General features: G+C 42.8%; 1 protein-coding gene across 1 annotated transcript in view; it reads right to left on the bottom strand.

Moving 5' to 3' along the window:
• The window catches only part of NEURL4 (neuralized E3 ubiquitin protein ligase 4), a 1,403,612-nt gene that overhangs the window by 272,522 nt on the left and 1,104,092 nt on the right, over positions 1-26,998 (bottom strand). Inside the window, exon 24 of the mRNA XM_044076219.1 lies at positions 26,113-26,206. Within this exon, the coding sequence (XP_043932154.1) occupies positions 26,113-26,206 (94 nt within the window). The remainder of the gene's footprint in view (positions 1-26,112; positions 26,207-26,998) is intronic.

Genomic DNA, 26,998 nt, shown 5'->3' with positions numbered 1-26,998 from the left:
ATGGCAGGGCATGGAATTGGTAATGACTGGCCTCTAGCCGGAAGCGAAGCAGACTCCTGGAGCGTTTGTCCATCCTGATGTGGTAATACGCATCCTGGAGATCTATAGAGCACATCCAATCTCCTTCTCTTAGAAAAGGAAAGCTGGACTGAACCATGACCATCCAGAATTTGGTGTGAGTGACCGACTTGTTTAAGCTGCTGAGATCCAAAATGGGTATCCAGTCCCCTGTCTTTTTTGGCACCAAAAAGAACCTCGAGTAAAATCCGGATCCACGCTGGTCTGGTGGGACTGGTTGGATGACTCTTTTTTGAGACAGCTTTACAATTTCTGAAGCTGTTTCTGCCCTTTGACTGGGTGGAACGTCGGGAAGTTTCTTTGGAAATTTGGGCTGACAGGAAAGGGGAATGTTGTAATCTCTGGTGATAATCTTCTGCACCCAACGGTCAGTGGTAAAAGAGAGCCAGGCAGGTTGGTGTAGACAGAACCGACCCCCAACTGCTTCCAGAGGCAAGCAATTGGGCCACTCCTCAGGAGCGCTGATAAGGCTGACCAGAGAAAGAGTCTCTGGAGCGTTGGTTGCGAGAAGCCCCCTCTGCCTCTATAGGGGCTCCTTCCAGAGTTGTTACCTCCTCTGCCTCTGGGGGCTTCATCACCATGTGCGGCACGGAAGGGACCCTGAGATTTCTTGTGCCAGATTTTTCCGCTCCTCTGATTCCTGGAAAAGGTACGCTGAGGGTTGGAAAATTGTAGCCCTATGGCAGACAGGGTTTTTCCGTCTTGCTCACACCTGGCTAGCATGTCCTTCACTTTGGAACCAAAGAGGGATGAAGCTTTGATGGGAGCATTCAGGAAGGAAGACTTGAAGGCGTCCGCAAGGTCACATATGCGAATCCAGGCATGCCATCTCATAATAATGCCCAAACCCGCAGCTCTAGCTGCCCCTTCGGTCGCATGTGAGAGCAACCTCATGGATGAGTTGGATAGAGATTCCAGGGTCGCTAGCTGTGAGGCCACTTTGTCCCTGACCTCATCAGACATCTGTCCTGCGAGTGTCCCAGAGAGTTTGGAGATCAAGTCCCTCTGGAGCCTCGTAAAATGTGCCAAATAATTCAGGGACCATATGGTAAAGGTCCCTGATGCAAAAACACGCTTCCCAAGTCTGTCCACCGCCTCGGACTCCCTGTTGGGTGGGTGGACAGCGGGACTTTCCTCAGACAAGTCCTTTTACGTGGCCACCACCACCACAGCATCAACTGGTAACACTTCCAACCAATGCGGGTTCTCCTCGGGAGGGGAAAGAATTTTGTCTGGTTTCTGAGGGATCGTCTCAATGGAATCAGGGTTTTTCCAAGCGTGCTGCACTAGTTGGACGAGTTCGTCGGCAGGCGGGGTCACCCAAGAAGTAGAAGGCCAGGCCGCGAAAAACCTGCAGGAACACTGACTCCTCAGAAGAAGGGTTGGAGGGCTTCCAGTCACCTCTCTGCTTTAACATTTCTAAGATGTCTCTGAAGGAGACATCATCAGGAGGTGACCGTGGGGACACTTCACCATCATTGTAATCCATGTCTTCCATTAAAAACTCCTCGGGTGAGTCCATGTGCTTCCTCTTGCATGTCTTCTTTCGAAGGGGCTCCTCAGTGGGAGTTTCTGAGAAGGACTCGGAAGAGCAGGTACCCTGAACAGGGATTTCCTGCGGCTTCTCTGCCCGGTGTCCCGGAGCGGGGTGTCTGTGACAGCTGTAGCTCAGGGGGTGAAAACTGGGGTTCTGACATCGAAGGAGTGCTGCCAGAAGCAACAGTCCTTTCCATCACAAGGAAAGCAGGTATGCCTGAAGAGTGATGGGAGCCCGGAACCAAGAAAGACAACCTCGGGACTGAGGTCACACCCCACTCTGACAAACCTGCCCCACGGACGGAGTCTCAAGCAGGATCTGTGTGGATGTGGAAATTGGCACCGAGGATGGAACTGAGGAGAGAGGTGGCTCCATACTCCGGGCCGACACGCCCGTCCCCCAATCCCCAGACTGAGGAAGGACCGGTTCAGTTGGAACCAAAGACCAAAGGGGCAAACTCTGAGCTGTAGTGAGATGCACTACAGGCACCGAGGTGATGGGTTCCAAGAAGGATGTCGGAACAGAAGGCTTCAGAACCGAGATGGTCAAAGGAGGAGTGTAAGATGTAGCTCGTGGATAAGGCATCCCAAGTCCAGCAGGTGGATGGGTCTTAGAAAGCGAGGGAATCCCCCAGGCTATCAACAGCTGGGCCACAAGACGCACCATGTTGTGTTCTGAAAGGCACCTGGTGGATCTAGTGGATACTGCAGATGGGGAGTCCGGACGTTCGAGAAAAGGGCTATATGCTTGGCCCTGAAAAGGGTCTACGGAAGGAGAGTATCGGGTCCATGGTGCAATGTCTGCCCACACCGACGTCTCCAGTTTTGGGACCGGGAGCAATGGGGTCAGATCTGACATGGTCAGTACAACACTTGGAGCCAAAAAGGAACTAGGAGCCGAGCAGGTCAGTTCCAAAAAGGTAACAGAGTCGAAGTCAAAAGAGTGCCCTGAGCTGACGTAGCTACAGGTGCCGAAGTAGGCGTAGTAAGATCAACGATCGGTGCCAAAGGCAGGGTGCGTGCCAAAACAGGCATCGAAGCCGAAGTTTTTGAGACGATTGGCACCGAGGGGGTCGGTGTCGAAGAGGCAGACTTATGGTCTGAAGATAATTTGGGAACTCTGGATTTTCCAGATTTGCTCTGATCACCCGATGGTGAAGAATGAACAGAATGTATCTCTCTTTGTCCTTAGAAGGAGGGGTTGAGACCTCCATCGCAGAAATGGCCTCTGAGAAGGGAGACTTGAGTAACCCTTTTAGAATGAGCTTGTTTTTACGTTCATTGAGTGTCCGTTGACTGAGGCTTTGACAAATATCACATGGAGGCTGCACTGAAAGGTGAGCCACTCCCAAACAGTATACACAATCATCATGCAAGTCATTGTTAGGTAGCTTGCCCTTACAAGAACTACAATGCTTGAGGCCTGAAGTACCTTTTTTGTCCGACATTTTCCACAACTAACTACAAGCCGTTCAAAAAACACAAAAGGTTTACCATAAGTCACTACTATCCCACACACACACCAAAGGGAAGAGAAACACTAGAAAATGGAAAAAACAAGAGGTTTACTAGATAAAAATATCAACAATGGTATTGAAGAAATACCACAGGGGAAGGGGAAAGGCTGTACCACAAAGGTACAGAAAGATTACCAGTTTTAAAGATGGGTAGAGTAGATAGGAGAAGGTAAGATCAAAGATAAACTACTAGAAATAACAATCGCTCAGAAAATATGAGAAAAATTCAAATATTTTACACAAATATCAAAAGAGATTTCACTTAGCTGAGAGCTCGGCTGAAATGAGGCTTTACAGCTACGAGGCAAACGAGATCTGCAGGGAGAAGGGCATTCTGGGTAGAGACTTAACTCAAGAGTTGTTTTGGCTGGCGCGAGCTTGGTAAAAAGGCCTACTCAGTTCGGAGGGCTTGGAACTGGACCCCATCAGTGATGAATGGAAAGAAGATTGACATCATCAGATTAATTATTACTGTAACCATGTTCTTTCTAATCTAGCCACTGCTGCAACTCTCCCTATCTGTTCCCACATCCCTGGGATCAAACTCAATTTATGGTGCTAATGACATCCCTAAACGTTTTCCACACCATTCCCAATGGTTGACATGTATGCTCACCGATGGAAAGGCATGCTATGCCTTTGATTGTAAGCATGTGTATTTCCACACATGCTCCATGAAAGCTACTATACAAGTGTGATTTGGAAGAATCCTACTGTCCCCCTTGGTCTCTATTCAATCTTGGTTCATCTGGATCATAGTCATGACTTTATTCCTCTTCATTTGACTCTTCTCTGTTATTACACAGTAGCACCATACCTCTAAACACAGAGGCATATAACAGAAACATAATTGGCAGAAAAACTGAATTACATAGACACACACACAGATCAAAAGTAACTGAACACTCGCACCAGCACTATACAGAAGACATTTTGTGTCTGTGTGAATGAACAGGGGCACTTCATATTAAATATAAGCTAAGAACAATCTGATAACAAAATAGCGATTACAATGAACTCCCAATACTATGTTAAAAGCTAAGCAGAGCACTATTATATGTATTTTCATAGCTGCACACATACCAATTAATGTTAGCAGTATGGACATATGCAATTTTTGCCTTCTCTGCTCCCGACTATAGGACCATCTGTCAGTCTTGTCAGCCCATTCAATCCTTTCACTGGGCAATAGCCCATTGAGAGGGGTCATCAACGGAGATGGCCATTAGGGGCTGTTTGAAGTTTTTCTGTCTCTTTCCTCATCCTATCTAAAAATACACCAGAAAAGTTACTGGGCAGGAGCATGTAATGGACTGTCCATGGTGGGCTTCCCCTCACTTCACCAAGAGACATTTCCACTGAGCAACTATGGCTCTCCATCAGTGGCATAAGTGTTGGTCTCTCCAGTCTCCAACAGAAAGACTGCACCACCTTGTTAACCTCAGAATGCATGCAAACCACTCTCTCCCCAGTAAAAGGCAAGTGGGCTGTAGATCAGTATGTGTGATATGCCTTTAAGAAACTTTCCAGTCAGCAGACACATGCATATAAGTATTGAGCACGTGCAAGCAAGAGTGCTATTTTGTAGTGAGCAACCAAGGTGTAAAATGCAAATATGCAACAGTCAGACTGTTTAAGTTTAATGTTCTTGCTATCCATCCTGATGTGTTTGAATATAATAAAAATGCATAAACACCCAGTCTCTTCATCTTATTATGATGTACGGGACAAGCTACATGATGTCAGAAGCGGGATCCAGAGTTAGAACCATGAAGCGCACAGTTAAAGTTGGAGGAATATACAGGAGTGGATCATCCCTACTGCTCAAATGACTCATAAACAGGTCAGAAACGAATTCCAGGTACTAAATCTCACTTAAATGATTTTTTACTCAACAAATATAAAATGAATGTCTGAAACTGTGCCATATTGATAAAAATATTCAAAATAATTACTAAAATGTTTGAAACAATATCCGAATCGCATAAAATGTATAAACAAAGGAAAATGACCATATTTTTTCCCTCTGTACTACTTTTTCACATTAACTAAGCTAAGTGTGCAAAGTGTTGGCAAGTGTGTGCATTACAGTACAGTTAGTTCGCAAAGTACAGTCTTTCAAAGACTTTACTGTAGATACATAATTACAAGGGCCATATTTGCATTGTGCTTAAATTAGAAGTTATGTACCTACCATAACGTTCCATGTTAGTTGTCTTCATCTCGCCTTCTTCTTGCTGGATGGGTTCGGAGCCGATCCTCGGCTCCGACTCGGCACTAGCTTTAGCTCGAGAACTCCTTTTACCAGCTCGAGGCAACCCTATATCCCATGATGCAAGGCGGAACTACCTCAGATCTCGTTTGGCAGCTAACTAACCCTGCTAAAGACTTATCCTAATATAATTAGGAACCATGGTTCCTAAAAGAAGTCCTCATAACAATGCTCCAGAGGAAGCAATCTAATAGGAACTCTCCAAGATCTGTCCAGGCCAGGGGGAAGGAGGGTGGGACGCAAGAAGAAGGCGAGATGAAGACAACTAACATGGAACGTTATGGTAGGTACATAACTTCTAAATGTTAAGTTGTCAATCTCGCCTTCATTCTTGCTGGATGGGACCGCGTCCCTAGCACCTGTATCCCGGGTGGCTCAATGGAACAGACTCTTGAGAACAGTGGAACCAAAACTGGCCCTATCTCTGGAGGCCAAATCCAACTTGTAATGAGACACAAAAGTATGAGGCGTGGCCCAAGTAGCTGCTGCACAAATAGTGTCAATGGGAAGTCTATCCTGAAAGGCTACAGAAGTGGATAGACTCCTGGTCGAATGAGCTTTTGGCTTAGAAGATAGTTGTTTGCCCCTTAGAGAGTACACATAGGAAATGGTGGAAGTCAACCATCTAGATAAGGTCACTTTAGATACTGGAAGACCCAACCTGCTTCCTGCATAGGAGACAAACAATTGGTCTGATTTTCTAAGTTGTTTAGTCCTATGTAAGTAGTACCTGAGCTGACGATGAACATCCAAAAATGCAGCTTCTGTTCAGCTCTGTCAGAATAGTTAGGAAAGAAAACTGGTAGATCAATAGATTGGTTAATATTGGCTTGAGATACAACCTTGGGAAGAAAGGAAGGGTTAGTCCTGAGCGAAACCCTATCCTTATGAAACACCAGATAAGGTGAACGAATACAGAGGGCCTGAATCTCAGAAACTCTTCTTGCAGAAGTAACAGCCAGCAAAAATATAGTTTTCCATGTCAACAACTTTAAAGAACACGTAGCAGACGGTTCGAAGGAGGTAGAATTAGGGATGCCAACATTAAGTTCAGATCCCATTGCGGAGGAGGATGTTTCACAGGCGGTTTTAGGAGAAAAACTCCTCTCAAAAAGGCTTTGCATAACCTATGAGACATGATGTTATTGTCCTGCAAGCCAACATGAAATTTGGAAATAGCAGCCATTTGTACTTTGACTGTAGAAGATGACGATCCTGAATGAAAAACCTCCGCCAGGAAATCCAAAACAGAATGTATAGGAGCGGTGAAGGGATCAATATTTCTGGCGTTTGCCCAACAGAAAAACGCCGCCACTTGCTAGCATAAACAGTTCTAGTGGACGACTTTAAAGAAGACACTAAAATGTCTCTGACTGAGTCAGAAATCATTGGTAGCCTGGCTAGGGAAGGAAGTGGAGCAACCAAGCAGTGAGGTTGAGAGAATGAATGGCTCGGTGCTGCTGACCCGACTGGTGGATCAAAAGATCCGAACTGGGTCCAGATGCCAGGGCTGCACCAGAAGGTGACGATGTAGAGACGGAAACCAAATTTGTCGAGGCCAATATGGAGCAATGAGGATCAATTTGGCTCTCAAAACGGTGGCTTTCTGAATGACTTGTGGAATCAATGGAAAGGGAGGAAAAGCATAAAGAAGTCCCCGAGGCCAATCCTGGGTTAGAGAGTCTCTCAAGGGTTGGCCTGGAAGAGGAAATAGTGTGAAGTAATCTGGGCACTTGCTGTTTTGAGGGGTAGCGAAAAGATCGCAACAAGGGGTGCCCCACTTCAGAAAAATCTGATCCACTACAGACTGATTGAGAGACCACCGTGAGGCATCAGAATAGATCTGCTTAGCCTGTCCGCCAATAGGTTGGACCTGCCGGGATGTGCGTTGCTATCAGAAACCGCTGAGAAGAGATCGCCCATTGCCAAAGTCTGAGAGCTTCTCGACATAAGGGATAGGACCTGGTTCCGCCCTGTTTGTTGATGTACCAGACCACGGACATGTTGTCCGTCTGTACTGCAATAGTCCCTGTGGGAAGAAAGTCGCCGAGGGCTTGCAACGTTAAAAGCACTGCTCTCATCTCCAGGACATTTATGTGCAGGTGGTATTCTATGGGTTGCCACGTCCGTGGACCATCCTGCCCTGATAATGCCCCCCACCCGATCAGAGAGGCATCCGTGGTGACTGTGGCAACTGGAGGAGGGGAACAAATGGTCGGCCCTGCTGAAGAAGAGGGGAAGATACCCACCATCGTAGATGAGCCCTGCAAGACTGTGTCACTAAGATCTCGTGTCTCATGGGCAGATCGTGGTACGACCACTGCGTGAACAACATCCACTGCAGGAGACGCATGTGGAAGCGAGCTAGTGGAAGAAGAACAATGGCTGCAGCCATTAGGCCTAGAACCTTCAAGACAAACCTGGCTTTGACCTTGTTGCTTTGTAACAGAAGCTGAACAAATTTCTGGATGTCCAGAATCCTTTGATTTGTTAGTGTGGCTAACATTTTGACGGTATTTAACTCTGCGCCTATAAAGGTGATAGATTGGCAAGGCAGCAGAGAGGATTTTTCAAAATTCACCGAAATTCCTAGACTCTTGCAAAGCTGTAAGGTGTAATCTCTGGATCGAAGAAGCTGATCCCTGGAGGTGGCGGAGAGGAGCCAGTCGTCCAAATAAGGAAACACTTGGAATCCTCGACGTCTCAGGTGAGCTGTGACCACCGCCATGCATTTGGTGAACACTCTGGGGCTGAAGTGAGGCCAAAGGGCAGTGCTCTGAATTGGTAATGACTGGCTCCCAGCCGAAAGCGGAGAAACCTTCTGGAGCGTCTGTGAATCTTTATGTGATAGTACGCATCCTGAAGGTCTATCGAGCACATCCAGTTGTCCTTGCCCAGAAAAGGCAGAATGGATTGCAGCGTGACCATCCGAATCTTGGCCTTTTGACAGACTTGTCAAGTCAACTTAGGTCTAGAATTGGTCTCCAATCTCCCGTCCTTTTGGGGACCAAAAAGAATCTTGAGTAGAAGCCGGATCCTACTTGGTCTGCCGGCACTGTTTGGATGGCTCTTTCCCAGGAGTTTTAAAACTTCCTGTTTTGCCAAATCCCTTTGACCGGGTGAGATGTCTGGAAGTGATTGTAGAGGTACGGAAACCTTTCAAGGGGATTTTGTAACCCTCGGATATAATCGACTGTACCCACTTCTCTTGTGATAGGGATTGCCAGGCTACTGGGTACAGCGAAATCCTTCCCCCGACTGCCTCCAAGGGTGGACAGTCGGGCAACACCTCAGGGATGCTGAAAGGGCTTCTCAGGAAGAGGCTCCCTGTTGCCCTGGTTCTGAGGACCCCCCCTGCCTCTAGGGCGGCGTATTATTGTTACCCCCTCTGCCTCTAGGGGTAAACTGACCACGTGTGTCCGGTGTAGCTGCTTGGGCTTTACGGAACCACATCTTCCCCCCCTTCTGACCCTTGGGATATGGTCTAGAAGGAGTGGAAAACTGGACTCCAACGGCAGAAAGAGTTTTACCGTCTTGTTCACATCTGGTCAAAGTATCCTTCACCTGAGGTCCGAACAAAGCCGAACCGCCAAAGGGTGTTGGTGAAGGACGCCTTAAAGGGGTCCGCAAAATTACACAGCCGCATCCAGGCTTGGCGTCTAAGAGCAACACCTGTGCCTGCGGCCCTGCTCGTTCCATCGGCTGCATAAGATATGAGCCGCATGGAGGAGTTAGATATCAATTCAGGATAGCTAGCTGAGAGGCAATCTTTTCCTGAGCCCCAGCAGCTGAAGGATCCTGGACTACTTCCCCCAGTTCCTTGAGAATATCTCGTTGAAGCCTGGTGAAGTGACAAAGGTAATTCAGCGAACGCATTGCAAAGGTCGCTGAAGAAAACATCCGCTTTCCATACCTGTCCATGGTCCTAGAATCCTTATTAGGAGGATGGACAGGTACTGAAGGATCCGCCAGTTCCTTCTTAGTGGCCGCCGCCACCACCATAGCATCCACAGAGACACCTTTGGACAGGAACTGTTTGTCCGAAGGGGCCGTGATGAATTTGGATGGTCTCCTGGGGACAGGTTCCACAGAATCTGGAGCGCACGCCTTCCGAGCCACTACCTGCATGAGTGGGTCGAAGGCGGAGACACCCAGGAGGTGGAGGGTCGGGATCCAAAGCCTCCAGGTATACCGACTCATCCTCGGAGGGGTCAATGGAGGCCAATTCCCCTCTGTTTGAGGAGCTCAAGGATGTCTGAAAATGAGACATCCTCAGAGGGGACCGTGGGAACCCTCCGACTCATCTAAGTCGGTATCAGATGTAGTAGACTCAGGGGAGTCTGTGTGTTTCCTCTTACGCCCTCTTCCGAGGGGTTCACCTGCAGGGTCAGGAGAAACCTCGGAAGAGGAGGAAATTCCCAGTGGGGAAACCTGGGGCGATGGATCCCTGGGCCTGAGAGCAAGAGGCTGGCAAGAGGCTTCTGCAGGCACTGATGAGGGAGGAGCTAGAGGGATAGACCGTTGACCAGGCTCAGAGGCCAGGACACTCCTCATCACCTCAAAGGCTCCTCTCCCGGGAGACCTGAACACACCCGCCCAAGAAACAGGAATGGTCGGCTCCAAGGAGAGAGAAGGCTCGAGGCAGATGTCGGCGCCGAGCTTACCAAAGCCAAGCTCCGAGAGGGAGAGCGGGTCGGACAAGGGTCCGATGCCACTAGCCCCTCGAGCCGACAGTGGAAACCCGGCGACCGAATCCCTCCAAGGAAAGTCTCAAGGAGGAGATCGGAGCCGAGGATGACGGAGCCGAAGGATGTATCGGCTCCGCATCGAAACAGTCGCTGTCCCAAGAAGCTCCGGCCCGAACTCTGGTGTGGAGTCGGAGGAGGAATCTCAAGAATTGGGGCTGTAGCCAAGTCTGTTGAGACGGGCTATGGAGCATTTGGGCCAGTGCCTGAGACTTCAACAGCCTGCTTACCACCCTCTCCAAATCGTGGTCAGACAGCCTGGAAGTTCTCGAAGATCGGCTCCGATGGCGTCCCACCGACAAAAGAGGAGACCCCGGAGCCGAGTGGATACTTAGTATCGAAGGGACCGATCTCTTGCGGGCCGGAGCCATCGGAGCCGAAGTCCCTTGAACCCCAGATGGAGCCGAGGATCTCGGCCCGATGCTGGATAAAGTGTCGGCTCCAGCCGAGCCGACAAGGCAACAGTAGTCAGGGTATCGGAGCCGCCGCACCGAACCCACTACTCTGGCAGAAGAAGCATCGGTTCCAGCCGGAGCCGATATCGGCCCGACGGAGCCGGAGCCACCGAAGGAGGCTTAGACACTGTAGCCTGAGCCTTCCGTGGCTTAAGAGGTTTTCCTGCCCCTTGCTTAGGAGGAGAACCTTCAGGTTTCAACAAACCTCGGAGGATCAGTTTGTTCCTCCTTTCCTGCAGGACTCGCTGGCTAAAGGCATGACACAACGCACAGGAGTCCTGCAGGTGCAAAGGCCCCAGGCAATACACACAAGAAGTGCGACTGTTTGTCAGGGACATTTTCTGACAGCACTGGTCACACTTCTTGAAGCCTGAGACCTTGCCTTCCTTAGACATCCTAACAGGATATACACACACAGTCCCCACAAACACACAACTTAATCCCTACACAGACACACAGGAAGGGAATAACTTGGGGAACTAGGCCTGACTAAAACTTTCACTGAAAAACTATATTAAAAGTTTAAAAAAGGAAGGGAATAGGGTGGGCTGTACTAAATACAGGCTAACCTGACACTGAAGGGAAATTAAACCCCTAACTAACTATTTTCTTATTTAACAAGAAAAACTTACCTCAGCTGGCAAAGGAGACCTCTTTCGCTAAGCGGCAAACGAGATCTGAGGTAGTTCCGCCTTGCATCATGGGATATAGGGTTGCCTCGAGCTGGTAAAAGGAGTTCTCGAGCTAAAGCTAGTGCCGAGTCGGAGCCGAGGATCGGCTCCGAACCCATCCAGCAAGAATGAAGGCGAGATTGACAACTTAACATCAATAATTTACTGGCATGGGAAAAAGATTTTGCAGACCAAGTCCGCTTGTGTTTGATAACAATATCGCAGAAAATTGGAGAGAGTTTGAGCAAGAGTACGACATTTTCATATAAGCTGCTTTTTCTGACAAAGACGCACGTACAAGGGCATTTATTCTGCTTAACTTAGCTGGTTCAGAAGCCATTGAAAGAGAGTGTTCACTTGTGTATACACCTGCTGTGTTTGCAGGGGAGGGGGAAGACTGCCATATTGTGGTACTGGCTGAAACGTGGGAGGACACAGAGTGCTTAAAACAAATTTAGAGAAATGTGCACCCCCCCCCCCCAAATAAATATTAGAATGGAAAGGCCCTTATTTTACACACGAGATCAAAAGCTTGGTGAAACTTTTGCAGCATATATAACCGAGTTCAGGAATAAGGCTAAAACGTGCAGATTTAGTTATTTGGGAGATGAGTTGATACAAGACAGGCTTGTGTGTGGTGTTAATAATGACACAGTGAGAAAGATTTTGCTTCAAAGACAGTGATTTAACTTTGAACAAGGCCATTGAGATTTGTCAGATATATGAACTTACAGAAAGGCACACAAACAAGCTTACAAGTGAGAACAGCACACATGTATCTTCTTTTACTGCTAATGTAGATAGTACGCAGCAAGTGATTACAGCTTTTCTAGCAAAATCTAGGACATGCTCAGTGAAGCACAAGGGTGACTCAGCAAAACCTGTGACTAGCCTCATAGTCAACTGTTGTAATTGTGGTGGTAATCATTAATTTAAACGAGAAAAGTGCTTAGCTTTTGGTCATCAGTGTCATTCTTGTAAAAGAAGAATCATTTCAAAAAGTTTTGTAAATCTAAAGGGCCACATTCTTTTATTTAAAAAGAGCACTGAAAGAGACAGGTTGATCAATTAGAAAGCTGCAACCCTACTTTTTATGTTGATGGTGTGTCTGTGCTTGGTGAAACAGTCAATGCAGTAGATTTGTGAGCAAAGAACAAAGTATTTTGTACTGTTCAGATTAATGGGAGATCCACAGAGTTCAAAGTAGATTCTGGCTCAAAATGCAATGTTATGTCAGCAGAAATGTTTCTAGAGTAAGAGCTGGTGAGAAGCTTGACCTGGCAAAGTGTGCGAAGCTTGTTACTTATGGTGGTGAAGAAATTCAAACCGGAGGCTCAGTAGTGCTTTCATGTTACTCTGCTGGGAATAGCTATGACTTGCAGTTTTAAGTAGTCAAAAGACATGTGCAGTCACTATTAGGCCTCTGAGACAGTTTGAAAATGGGACTGCTTTCATTTAATAAGGAAGTCCACCATGTAAGCTTGAATGAGAACAGCTTGAATTTTCCCCAAACTATTTTCTCTGACTTTGCTGATATTTTTGAAGACAAACTAAGCAAAATCCCAGTTGTGTACTCCATGAAGTTAGACCCTGAGGTAAGCCATTATTAGACCAGCATAAAAAGTTGCAGGAGCTATGCAGAACAGAGTCAGAACAGAGCTAGACAGAATGGTGCAGCAAGGAGTGATTTGGCCAGTTAAAGAACCAACTGAATGGGTATCTTCCATGGCAGTAGCTCACAAGAAAAGCTCAGATGATATTAGAATATGTATTGATCCACAAGATTTGAGCAAAACATTAAAATGACCTCATCATCCAATGTGCACTGTCAAGGAGGTTGCTGCCCTCATGCCAAATGCCACATTTTTTTCTGCCTTAGATGCAAAACGTTAATTTTGGCAGATTTTGCTTGACCGAAAATCTGCATTGCTAACCACATTCAGTACGCCATTTGGAAGGTACAGATTTCTGAGAATGCCATTTAGAATAAATTCTGCCAGTAAAGTCTTTCAACGTGCGATGGAACATACTTTTTCTGGCTATCCGCGTGCTATTATAGTACATGATATTCTAGTAGAAGGCAATGGTGAAGTTGAACATGACAGAAACCTCAAGAAAGTTCTGGCAAGAGCTCGTGAAGTGAATCTTAAGCGGAATCCTCAGAAGTGTAAATTCAGGCTACGAGAAGTTACTGTACTTATGTTGGTCATTGTTTACCAGTTCAGGCTTATAACCAGATCCTTCCAAGCAAACTGCAATTCTTGAGATGCCAGCGCCAGATGATGTCTAAGCCCTGCAACCTTTCCTTGGCATGGTAAACTATTTAGGTAAGTTCATTCCAGACCTGAGTCAACTTTCAGCACCGCTAAGAGAGCTGACACAAAGACGCAACCTGGTCATGGTTAGACCACCACCAAAGAGCATTTGATGTCCTGAAGCAGAAAATTGCCAGTCCACCTACTTTAAGATACTATGATGTTCACAAACCAGTAACTCTTTCCTGTGATGCTTCTAACTTTGGTCTTGGTGCAGTCATTCTTCAAGAGGGTAGACCAGTAGCCTATGCTTTGAGAACTCTAGCCCAAACCAAAATGCAGTATACTCAGACTGAGAAAGAAATCCTGGCAATTGTGTTTGCATGTTCGAAGTTCCATGATTATATTTATGGGCGACTTATTCAAATCAAAACTGATCACCAATCTCTAGTCATTATTTTGAGAAAGCCAATGCACACAGCTCCTGCAAGATTGCAACGCATGATGCTCACATTGCAAAAGTACAATTTTAATCCTGTTTACACGAAAGGCAAACTTCTTTATCTTGCTGATACTCTATCCCAATTGCCCAGAAAAAAAACACTGAACAGCATGAGAATGAGAAACCTGATTCTGAAGTCATGGAAGTGAGAAATTTTTCTTCCGCACGTCGTGATGAGTTCAGAACTCATACAGCTTCAGATCCAATTCTCTAGGAGCTTAACTTCTTTATCAGTCCAGGATGGCTTTCAAAGCAATCTTGTTTACCAGCAGATGTGCAACAATATTTTCCTTATAGAGATAAGATTTTGTCAGACAATGATATCATCATGAAAGGTCCAAAAGTGATTGTTCCAGAATCCTTGCAACAAGAGTACATTAAAATCTTATAATCGTGGCAACCCAGGAACTGGTCCTACCAAAAAGAAGGGCGAGAGGACTAGTATTTTGGCCTTCTTTGTCAAAAGATATTCAGAAAGTACTTTCATCTTGTTCTGTCTGTAATAGTACAAAACCACATCAATGAAAAGAACCACTTCAGTTAAGCCAGATTCCTGAACTACCTTGGTCGACAGTAGCCACAGATATCTGAGTGGAATGGTCAACATTACTTGGTATTAGTAGACTCTTATTCAAATTGTTTCGAGATTGATCTGCTTACTAACCTAACATCCAATACTGTCATTACTAAGCTGAACAGACATTTTTCTGTCCATGGCAGTCCGCATAGTCATTTCTGACAATAGTGCACAGTTTACAAGTCAGAAGTTCAAAAGATTTGCTGAAACGTGGGACTTTGTTCGTATTACGAGTAGTCAGGACTACCCACAGTCAAACGGCTTGGCTGAACGTGCAGTTCAAAGGGCAGAACAGCTGTTAGAGAAATCGAAATGAGACAATACTGATGTTTTTCTGAATCTCTTGAATCTCAGAAACATTTCTTGCGATAATTTATTTATTTTTATTTATTTATTTATTTTACATTTGTTGACCGGGCTAGTCTAGCTGGATACATGTCCATTTTCAGTAGAGGCCCGGGGAGAAAAGCTCCAAGAAATCATACATAGTTAAAACAGAAGTTATTACAGATATTATAAAACAGCAAGTATTACAAAAGCTAATTATAATAAAAAATATATATATATATATTTTTTTTTAATCATCTTGGCTCACATACCCAGAGACTTATGTTGAGACAAACCAGAACTACATTACCAATCAGCAGCGATCTGTTGGTTCCATGTGCTATAAACAACAAAGAAGTTAAAGCTCAACTATGAAAAAGCATTTGTCCCTTAAGTCCTACTATGATAAGACCAGCAAACATCTCACTCCATTGAAAGAAGGGGAGATAGTGAGGATGCAGACAGCAAAAGTTTTGATCTGATTTCTGAAAAGTGTGCGTCAAGAGCCTAGATCGTACACTGGGGAATCACAAGGAGTGGAAATTAAGGCAAAATCGGAAGCATTTGTTACTGGTGTCTGGGCTAACGTTACAGCATCTTGCCTGCAATAAAGACTCTAATGCTCAGAGTAACTTATTCAGTGTTCCAGTTCCAGAGGACATTCCAGCAGATATCCCTGTTCCTGAGAGTATCCCCAAGAGTCCTACAGCAGAACATTCCATTACTAAATCCATTCCAAACTATTACATTACAAGATCAAGTCTCACGTCCAGACCTAGTTCCAGATACACAGCAGCATGGACATGAATGTTGTTTTGTTCATTATTGTTTGTATAACTTGCATGCCTGTTCAAATGTCATTTTCATTGCAAGACATCTCAGTAAAGAGGAAGGATGTAGATCAGTATGTGTGATATGCCTTTAGGAAGCTTTCCAGCCAGCAGGCACGTGCATATAAGTACTGAGCATGTGCAAGCAAGAGTGCCACTTTGTAGTGGGCAACCAAGGTGTATGCATGCAAATATGCAGTAGTCAGTCAGATAGTTTAAGTATAATGTTCTTGCTGTCCATCCTGACGTGTTTGTATATAATAAAATTCTTAAAGGAACACCCAGCCTCTTCATCTTATTATGATGTACAAGATGAGCGACAGGCCACACCCGTTCTCCTACCTGCATGGCTCCTCCAGTGCCAGGGCTGCTAATCAAATCCTGGTCACCTGGATCATAATCAGGGCTCCATCTCTCTCACACACACACACACACACACACACACACACACACACACACACACACACACGCATTTACCTATAAAAATATATATATGTATGTGGGTGTATCTACAAACACAGTCCACATATTACCTTAACAGTTACAATGTCAGTGCACTTTACAACCTCAACTTGCTTAAAAAAAACAAAAAAAATTACTAAAACATAATGGACATACCACTGTAACTTAGCCAGTATACTAACCTGCAATCACTTCTGCTTATACTGCTTCCTCTAATTATAACAAACTTCCATCAAAAAACAAACATGTACTATGCATAATAGTTTAACATACTTTTCACGTGGGGGAATCTACCCACATATATATATATATATATATATATATATATATATATATGTATACACACACATATATACATATACTAATTTCATGATTACACAACAACAAAGGAGGTGAGATATGGTGAATTATGGTACGATATACCCCCTGTTCTTCAACTACTGTATCTTCTTCTTTCGGCTTTTCCCGGTTAAGGGTTGCCACAGCGGATCACCTGTCCGCTCATGACTGGCAGTGGAGTTTTACAGTGTCGAGTTGCCAGCCCGGTGCCCAACATAATTTGAGGTAACAGAACACTGAAGTAAACCAATAAGGTAGTCCAATGCAACTCCCAGGTAGTAGCCAGCCAGAAACTCCAGCACAAGTCCAATAGGCAAAACTTTTTTAATCAAGTAATAAAAAACAATAGTGCAAACAAAAGTACATAAACAAGAACTAATACCACTTAGCGCTTTCACCTAGAAACAAACTAGGCATCATCAGAGTGGTAAAAGGTTATTAATGAACTAAGTGGTATTAGTTCTTGTTTATGTACTTTTGTTTGCACTATTGTTTTTTTATTACTTGATTAAAAAAGTTTTGCCTATTGGACTTGTGCTGGAGTTTCTGGCTGGCTACTACCTGGGAGTTGCATTGGACTACCTTAATAATTTGAGGTAATTCAGCACTGACCATTTTACAGTAAAATCAGTCTGCTATCTGAAATAAACTGAACATGTAACCAAAAGAATGGACCCCATATAAGATTGTCTTGCACTATATCTCCCACCCACTACATCGACCATTGAAACTTCCTCAAATCAAAAGAAAACGGCTCCAGCACCACCTGCTAATGATATATACCAACCAGAGATCACACAACATTTGAAAAAGGGCAAAATCCTACTCCCAACTTTGCAGCGATCGTTCCAAAGCAAATGCCGTCATTCTGGAATAAAGTGAAATTTTAATAACAATAATAAAAAAATAAAACAAAGCTGGCTTCCAAACGTTAGATGAAACTCACTGAACCCATATACAGCTACACTTACATACACATATATATATAATTATATATATATTAGGGGAGTCCATGGTGGTCTAGTGGTTAGGATTCGGCACTCTCACCGCCGTGGCCCGGGTTCGATTCCCTGTCAGGAAAGCATCAATGCATTTTATGACTGAGGTGGCTTACTGGTAAATTGCATAGGCTAACGGGCAAATTACATAGGCTATGGTGCCCAGGGTCCTGGGTTCAAGACCTGCAGGGGCTGTTTTTTCCGGGGATCACCTCTGTGGCTCTGCTCGACAGGGGCACAGGAAAATAATTTTCTTGGGTGGCGAAAGCCAGGGTACCTTTTTGGCTAGACTTGTATAGGCCCTAGGGCTGATAGCCTAGTACCTACCTATGAACCTATTGAGAGAGAAGACTGTGATAGTGTCTCTGATCATAACCAGCTTACTGTGTATTACATACATGGATGCCAAAAATTTATCTCAAGAGTTTTGAGAATGGAACAAGTAGGCAGATTTTAAAATTCTCCTACAAAATACTTTGGCAGAAATGTAAAGGGAGCAAATGACTGTAACTAAGGATATGATTATTTTAAGCCGAGATAAAAAATGCTGAATTAACTAGACGAGTAAAATCATGCTACTGGTTACTAAAGAAAAACACCTACTAAAAATGGAAATCAAAATGTAAGCCAACAGTACCTGGAGCAATGAATATTGTAAAGGAGATACAGAACTGGAGGTGTGATCTTCAGAAAAAGAAAAGGAGCAAATCACATGCAGAAAAAAGTTCAGGAGGACTGAAATCTGATAGAATGTAGGACCTGGGCAATTTCTGTAATGTTGGAGTGAATAATTGTTAGAGAAAGAAAATATACATATATAATGCAGCAAGATAATGAAAAAATGTATACAAATATTTTTTTTCTATAATTGTTATGCATACACACATCACTGTTGAAAATGTGCAATGGTAATAAAGGTGTTAAAAATTTATAATACCCACTTGTCCTTTGTCTTGAATATTCTTTTGAATATCGACACTGAAATCCTCTTTATTGAACTCATAGATTCACTTCAATTCAAATGCATCTCCTTCACATAGCAATTTGCACCCTACAAGTGTTAATATAGTGAGTTCAACTCTATCTGCTCTTTTCTATGCATTTAAGGGCTTTTACACTCCATGTTAGAGACAGAGATCGCCTCCCTGTTAGTATTCACATAATTTAACACTGAGAAACAGTTATGTCAACCTACATACTATATGTCACCATGTTTATGCCTTTGCATTTAGAAATGTTCCACTACATCATATTTTACAATAACATATTTAGATATTGAAACATTTTACTTATATATTTCTTTTCTACATCATTTTCTTCATGGGCAACATTTATAGTGGGAGTTGTTTGCTTTAATTTCCAAATCAATTTAAAAACATGAAACATAATACAGTTGATGCACCACAGCTTTCCTGTTATTTACCACGATCACTTTTATAGGTGTTTACTAGGCTAATGACCACAAGGGCCTTTTTAAGCCTATGCATACATCCTAAATCTCTGACAAGTTCTGGTATCCTTTACAAGTGTAAGCAGGGGCATGGGAGGTGAAACATTTACAAGCAGGGTCCTGGGAGATGAACCACTTACAGGCTGCCTGTGTCCATTTAGACATAAGTGCCAAACCAGGGATTCCTGCTCCCCATTCAACTGGCCAAGTTACACTTGAACTGGGTTAGGGAGGAACTCTGCTTCACACAGTTAAGGAGCCTGTTCCAGAGAAGGTGTAGTCTGTGGCATAAATACCTGTCTTTCCAGCATGTCCTATGTACATCACAGGCAAGGTTTAAGTCTTTAGAATGGGAAATTCTGGTGCTGCTTGTTTTGCAGATATGTAGGAAGTCCATCAGAGTGGGGTCTGACAATTTGTTGTATGCCAGGCATACGTCTCCCCTCAACAGCCTGTAGGAGACAAAATACAGGGAAAGGACCTTGAGGTGGTCTGCACAGGATGTGTTAGTTATGTCTTGTATTCTTTTCGTGAGGAATCTCTGTGGACATTTCAACTGTTGGATATGCCTGGTTAGGTACACATCAAAGTGGGTATTGTACTTAATGACAGGTCTGATGAATGTCGAATAGAGTGGAACAATGACTTCCTTGGACCTAGATGCTATACCTTTGTTTAAAAGTTGCACAACATAGAATGTTTTCCTCACTACCATAGACATGTGATGGTCAAATGCTAGATTACTGTTTCTGTGTGTACCAAAGTCCCTGACTACTGTGTCAACTCTTACTGGTATGTTGTCAATATGATAGTTACCAGGGGTGGATGACTTCCTGAAGGACACTATTATGAATTTCTTGGCATTCAGTTTTAGTCCATGGCTCTGACATCAGTTGTTTGTCTGTGTCAGCCCTTCTTGTAGAACATTTGTGTCAGTGGGTGATTCAATGACAGCTCCTAATTTGCAATCATTAGCAAATTTATTCAGCCAGACGCCACTAACATTAGCCTTGACTTCAGAGAAGTAAATGTCAAAAATGAGTGGTCCCAGGACCAATCCCTGAAGGACTCCACTCGTGACTAGCCTCTTTGTAGAAGTGGAACGCCCTTTTTTCCACATGTTCTACAAGTTGTCAGCATGCCGTCAACTGCAGCAATCTCTCTTGATTCAGAGCCACTCTCCTACCTTCTACAGTCATGCCTATTGGAGGTCTTCTCTCACACACATTGTCCATCTCTTTGCTGGATGTCCTTGTTTCCTTCTGTCTGTCTCTTAGGGGTCTTTTGTCAGTCTCAATTCTTCTTCTCAAGGTCACCTTTTGGTTTCCTACACATATAAGCAAGCCACCATAATCTGCTCTCTTTTCTCTCTTCTGCAACTGGAGCTACTTTGGCTTCTGTTCTGATGTCCTCATTTTCTTGTTAGTTTCAGCATGCATCCTACCATCCATCTCAGGCATGCCATCTCAATCACTTCTAGCTTTTTCAACTGCTCTGTCTGCACTGCCCAGGTTTCTGTACCATAAAGTAATTCTGCTTGGACTGCTGTTCTGTACACCATAGTTTTCAACGTCTTTAGCATTCTTCTGACATATACAACCCTGACTGACTGTGCCAGTTTTCTGCAGCTCCTCTGGTTCTAGCATTGACATTCTCATTCAGACTTCCATTCACATCAGCCACCCTTCCCAGAAACATGAAACTGTTAACCTGTTCTACTACTTTCTCTTATCTCAACTGTCAGCTTCTCCTGAGTTCCTCCATTTGCTGTCATGACAACTGCCTTGACTGTACTTGTATTCATCTTGTGTGCCCTCAGTTTTGCTTTCCATTACACTACCATTTGTTGAAGTTCTTGTTTACAGACTGCTTGTAATGTCACTTCGTCTGCATGCAGCAACTTTGTTGATCTGTTCCCTAAGACCTGCTTGTTAATGTAGTCCATCACCAGTATGAACCACAGTGGGCTTAGAGCTGAACTCTGATGCACCTCCACACCCACCAGGAATCCATCTGTGGGTCCGAATGCTGTGCCACTGGGTCCTTGTGCACAGCCTGCACTGATTCTGCCAATGTTTACGGGACTTCTAACCATCAAAGCACTGTCTAAATCAACTTTCTTGGGACCTTGGCATACACTTTCTCCAGGTCCAGGTATCCCAGCTGGATTCTTTATTTATTTCTAGCTTTTTTCTCAACTATCTGTCTCAGTGCAAACACTGGGTCAGTTGTGCTGGATCCTGATCTGAATCTGAACTGCTCAAATTTTGTAGGTTGTTACTAGGTTAATGATCACTAGAGTAATTAAAATCCTAGCCATGCACCACAACCCAATTTTTTAACACCTTTATTAGGTTATCACTTATGAAGCCGCGGTGGTGCAGCGGTATCATTGTCGCCTCACAGCAAGAGGTTCTCCCATTCGATTCTTGGCTGGAGCGCCTTCTGTGTGGAGTCTGCATGTCCTCCCCGCGGTAGAGTGGTGTTCAAAAGACATGCGTGAATGGGTGTGCCTTTGTTGAAGGTTGGGCTGGCACCTCGGCACCATAAAAATCGACTGCCAATCATTAGTGGACCGGAGTTCCGCTGTGGCGACCCCTAACCGGGAAAAGCCGAAAGAAAAACAACAACATTAGGTTATCACTTAAGACACAAGCAAACATACTTTAATATACAAGAAAAAACATATTAACATGTTTCCAGTTAAATACATTATACATCACATTTTCTTTTTTATAACAATTATCAGTGCAACATTACATAAATTGCTTAATTTCTGCTTTGTGTTAAACCTCACTCCTCTTCCTGAACATTATTCTGCATGTACTGTTACCATGATTTCCATTAACATCTATGTAATTTGCTCTCTCTTTTCTAAAGATACCAGTTTCAGTTCTTTTATCTCTGTTACAATATTTAATACTTCAAATACAGCTGGTTTAGGCTTTCATTTAAATTTTTTAGTACTTGCGTTTTTGATAGCCAACCGAATTAAACTTAACAAGGCCAACTTACTATGTCTAGTGCCCCAGCTCAAAAGAATCATTCCCTTAGTTATATCCATTTCCTCAGCTGCTATTTCTAACACAGTACTCTGCAGGGCATTTTTAAAATCTGCCAATTCATTACACTCCTAACACACATGTTCCCAGTCACCTCTTTCTTTCCCATCACACCTCCATTTGCCATCTACCCAAGGAAAAAATGTTTAATCGGTATGGGGGTATAAAAATAACTATGCAAGCACTTCTGAGCAAAAATCTTAAACCTCAAAGACTTTGTTGGATACTTGGGAGCCATATGTATGTCCTCCCATTGTCCCCTTGTAAACTGCTTATCCAGTCTCTCTTCCCAATATTTTCTAACCTTCGCCAATGGATTCTTACAATTACTGTACAATATTTTAAATGCCCTTCTAACCAACCCTATTTAACAGTAGCTTCTGTTCTAGATTCAACTAAAAATGCTACCAGAGCAGGTCTTTCACTTAGGATTCCCCTATTCTTTTCTATTTACCTAAACTCGGATTACCAATCCCTGGTAGGGAAAGCAGTCTCTAATGTGCAGTCTAAATATCTGCTTAGCCTGATCCCGTTCTATTATCTTTCTCTCTCTCTAGTTATTTGCTCCCAATACCTTGGTTCCTTTGCCAGTTTTCTCCAATAAATTCCAGCCCCCTGTTGCCTATTCTCTGTACCCCTACTTGCAGTCATCCGTATCAGGAAAATCTCCTTTCTCTATTCTTGTGTTGGCTTAGTTCTTACAATACTTTCTGCTACTTCATGAATATAATATGCTGTATGTCTGTTGTGATTCTCTTTAAGGATCTGTATCCAAAATCCCACTCTCTCCTTATATCTTGAATCCCCCCAGCTTCATCATCATCATCCCTTTCCACTATGAATTATAACTTTCTGCTTGTGTTATGCATATGAGCCTTAATTGTGGAACTCCAAAGTATCCCTTCAAATCAAGTAATCCTAAACCTCTTTGTTCTATTAGAAGAATCAACTTAATCCTACTTAACCACCATCTTCTTCACCTCCCAGATAAATTCCTTCAACTCTTTATTATTGTTCTCAATTTCTCCTCTGGTTGATAAACATATGTCTGACCTGTATATTAAACTAAAGGGACGAAACCGTTTCAATGCTTGTATCTTACTATCCATATCCAGTTTTTCAGTTTTTGTATTATCTTTTAACTGCCTCCCATGTATCCTTTGCTGACTAACAGAAGCTTATTTAATCCATACTCCTAAATATTTCATCTTATTATGTCCTTATAACAAACATGGGTATTGTTGAATCAATTCAGGTGTGGGTTTTACCTTCATTAATTTTATATTAAAAAAAAACAAAAAAAAACATGAAACTTCTCAAAATGTTCCACAGCACTGAGATGTCCTTTTCTGAATTTGTCAGGTACAAAATAATACCGTCTGCAAATAAAGCTATCTTTTCTTGATTACCGAACCATATCTTTGCATTCCTATGTCCCTTATTTTCTTTGTCAGTGGCTCTAAATATAAAGCAAATGACAGAGAAAGAGGACACCCCTGCCTGGTTACTCTGTTCAGACATAACTTATCAAAGAGGAATCCTCCCATTTTAATTCTTACCTCCGAGCCTTCATATATCCTCGTAATTAACCTTATTGCATCAGGGAAAGCAAATGTTTCCATTACCCTACTTAAAAATTCCAGCTTACTCTGCTGAATGCTTTCTCTTGATCAAGACCCACCAACAACAGCAGTATTTTCTTACTTTCTGCTTCCCTCTGGATCATCAGTGTGTTCTGTTAAAGTTGTCAAATGTTTGCCTCCCATCCACAAAACACAGACTGATCCATCTCTATCAATTTTTGCAACACATCTGCCATTCTTTTAGCTAGCAGACATAAACGCTTTGTAATCGTGGTTTAAAATTGAAATGGGTCTATATGAAGCTGGGTCCAATGAGTCTTTTTTACAGTCTTTAGGTATTACAGCCACCACAACTTCCTTTCAAGATGTTAGTGTTTCTCCTCTTTTTAAAATGCTGTTAAACAAAATGTTTCAGACCTTTATCACTTTCTTACCTCTAAACTTCCGATCTTTTACAGGAATATTATCTTTTACAGGAATATTATCTATTCTTGGAGACTTTCCTGCAGATTGATTATACATTACTGTTTTTATCTCATCTCCTACTATCTTAGCTGTTAATTGTCGAGCCTTGTCTCACTCTAACCTTGGCATACCCAAATATTCCATAAATATTTCCATTTGTGCTGTTTGTTGACTTCTACATTCATCATGAATTAACATTGTCCATGTTTTGATTGTTATTTTATTTAACATGGTCCACTGACAGTCTAAATTTTTGGTCAAATATCAAAGGAGAGGCTGACAAAATCTTGGCATCTTTTATCAAGAGTATTTCTGGGCAGGTAGATGAGATACTTGTATATGACAGTGGGACAACTTGGTTCCTTATAGAACAGACTGCTAAGATTTTAAGCAACACAGATTCTACAGAGGGAAGAAAATCTTGCATGTTAGGACCAAATTCAGAAGTTCTGAAATCAAGACCTGTCAGTTATTGTACAGACTGCTCACTCACATTTTACACATAACCACAGTGGGTTGGCCCATTCTATTAAGTCACGAGAAGATTTCTTCTGAGGCAAAGTTGATTTCCATAATTTAGTTGTTATGGTTTCACTGCACTACATGCATTCTGGCTACAACTGCAATGAGCTATTAATTTTATAAACAGAATCACAGTGTATTATCGGTTTCCTTCCACACAAAAGGTGGAAATAAAGAATGCTGTTTGCCATAAACATCTCATCAGACAGCACAATACCACTGTTCTGCAGAGACACATGCTTTGTCCCTGCTTCACTAGGCCAACAGCAGCATTTTACTTCATGAAGTTCTGAATTTGCTACACCAAGGTAGAGTTAGGAGAACTTGAATAACTGCCCTGGTTTTTAGGGAGTTAAGTATTGTTTAGGATGTAAATGACTTAACTGTACTTACACAGAATGCTAGTATGGTTATGATCCTCAAGCCAGTTCTTCTGGATTTGCATCTCCAAACTCTGGCAGCTATTTAAGTTCTTGCAACTGCACTTTGGTGTAACAAATTCCGAAATACATGAAAATAATTGTTTTTGTTGGTCTAGTAGAGAAAAGACATAGTGTCTGTCACTGCTATTAATAAGACTCATGTACTGATCCCAGAGATCAACACAGTTAACAAGGAGAGGATGACTGAGTGACCAAGGAGCAGATCTCCTTTCATTTTTTGGGATATGGGATTGGCACAGGTACAATATGAGATACGCCAGTGCAAAGTGAGTGACTGACTGCATTCTGATAAAGACAAGTTGGAAAATACCTCCCATGCAGGAGTTAATGTATATAAAATATGACAGGATATAGAATGACACTATATAGCTGGTACTAAAAGTAGTCCCCGGCTTCGATATGATGAGCTGCCTTGAGCAGTCTGTTAATAGCTCATTAATCTTTTACCTTTAAAAGAACTGCATTATTAAACAAAACATTACATTGGGATACGACCTATCATACTACGAGAATAAACAGGTTGAAAGTGGGGATAGAGGTGAACAATGAAGAAGTCACAAAAAAGGCAGAATGCTATTTGCTTTAATTACTATCATCAATCAGACATTCATTTGTGCATTTCAACTTTTCTATTCTTCCCTTTCTTCTAGTCCTCCACTCCAAATGACACCATACCCTCCATCGTTTCCCCTGCAACACTTAAATCTTCATTATCTTTATCTAAAATAATGTTGTAGTGACATGCAAGACAAAGCGGTATTGTAACACTTATGTAATCCAGACACTGTATTCCAGCATAAATAAATCGATATGTAACCTGTAGCAATGCTGAAAACTTTAACTACTTATTATCAATATAGTACCTTATTTGTATTGCAAATCATTAACTTTATAATTTGCTGTACTTCAAATCTTGGTTTGTGGCTGGAATTGGTCCCAAGACCAACACACCTATCTGGTCAACAAACGCAATCAATCAAGCAATAAATAAATAATGTGAAAGAATTACTTTTTACAACTTACCATCTACCACATCAGCTTTTTCCATGTCTGCCCGGCATCGAGAGCAACTGCTTTCTCCACCAGCTACTGCAACATTATCTGTCACTACTGTAACCTAAAAATATAAAAAGAGGTATAAAATTACTAGAAAGCTCTTACTATTTTCTGCAGAATGCAGTTATTTATTCACGTGTAGGTAAGCTGATCTGAAAACAATTTGTACTCTTGAACAGATGCAAAATAATACAATATCTAACAATGACATACAGGAATTATACAGTTTAAATTAGTAAGATAATATATACTGAATAAGCAATACAAATGTAAATCATGATTTCATTTACTTCCTTGTTAGATAAGCAGATTGGTCCTCTTAGGAAAATGCCCTGCTTCAGATGAAACCTGACAGATATACTTATTTGAACAATCAAAAAACAAGTACTGTCAAATGCATGAAAACACTACATATAACACATTCACATGTATATATTTGTTAACCTGGGATAGAGTTCTGATCACAAAATCCCAGACCAGAAGGAAAGAAAGCATACAAGTAATTAAATATGTTACAACAATAAAGAGAATGAGAGGGAGAGAAGGTTGGATGATGTGGGGATAGTGAACCATAAAGCGCAATGGATTAGCAAGGAGGAAGTAAGGATAGTTATGAAGAGGATGAAGAATGGAAAGGCTGTTGGTCCAGATGACAAACCTGTGGAAGCATGGAGGTGTTTAGGTGAAATGGCAGTGGAGTTTCTAACAAGATCGATTAATGAAATCTTGGTAAGTGAGAGGATGCCTGATGAATGGAGAAAAAGTGTTTTGGTACAGATTTTTAAGAATAAGGGTGATGTGCAGAGCTGTAGTAACTACAGAGGGATTAAACTGATCAGTCACAGCATGAAGT

Source organism: Protopterus annectens, chromosome 7.part0 (assembly GCF_019279795.1).
Source record: "Protopterus annectens isolate FY-2018-M chromosome 7.part0, PAN1.0, whole genome shotgun sequence".
Lineage (NCBI taxonomy): Eukaryota > Metazoa > Chordata > Ceratodontiformes > Protopteridae > Protopterus > Protopterus annectens.
This window is presented reverse-complemented; position numbering and strand designations above follow the sequence as displayed.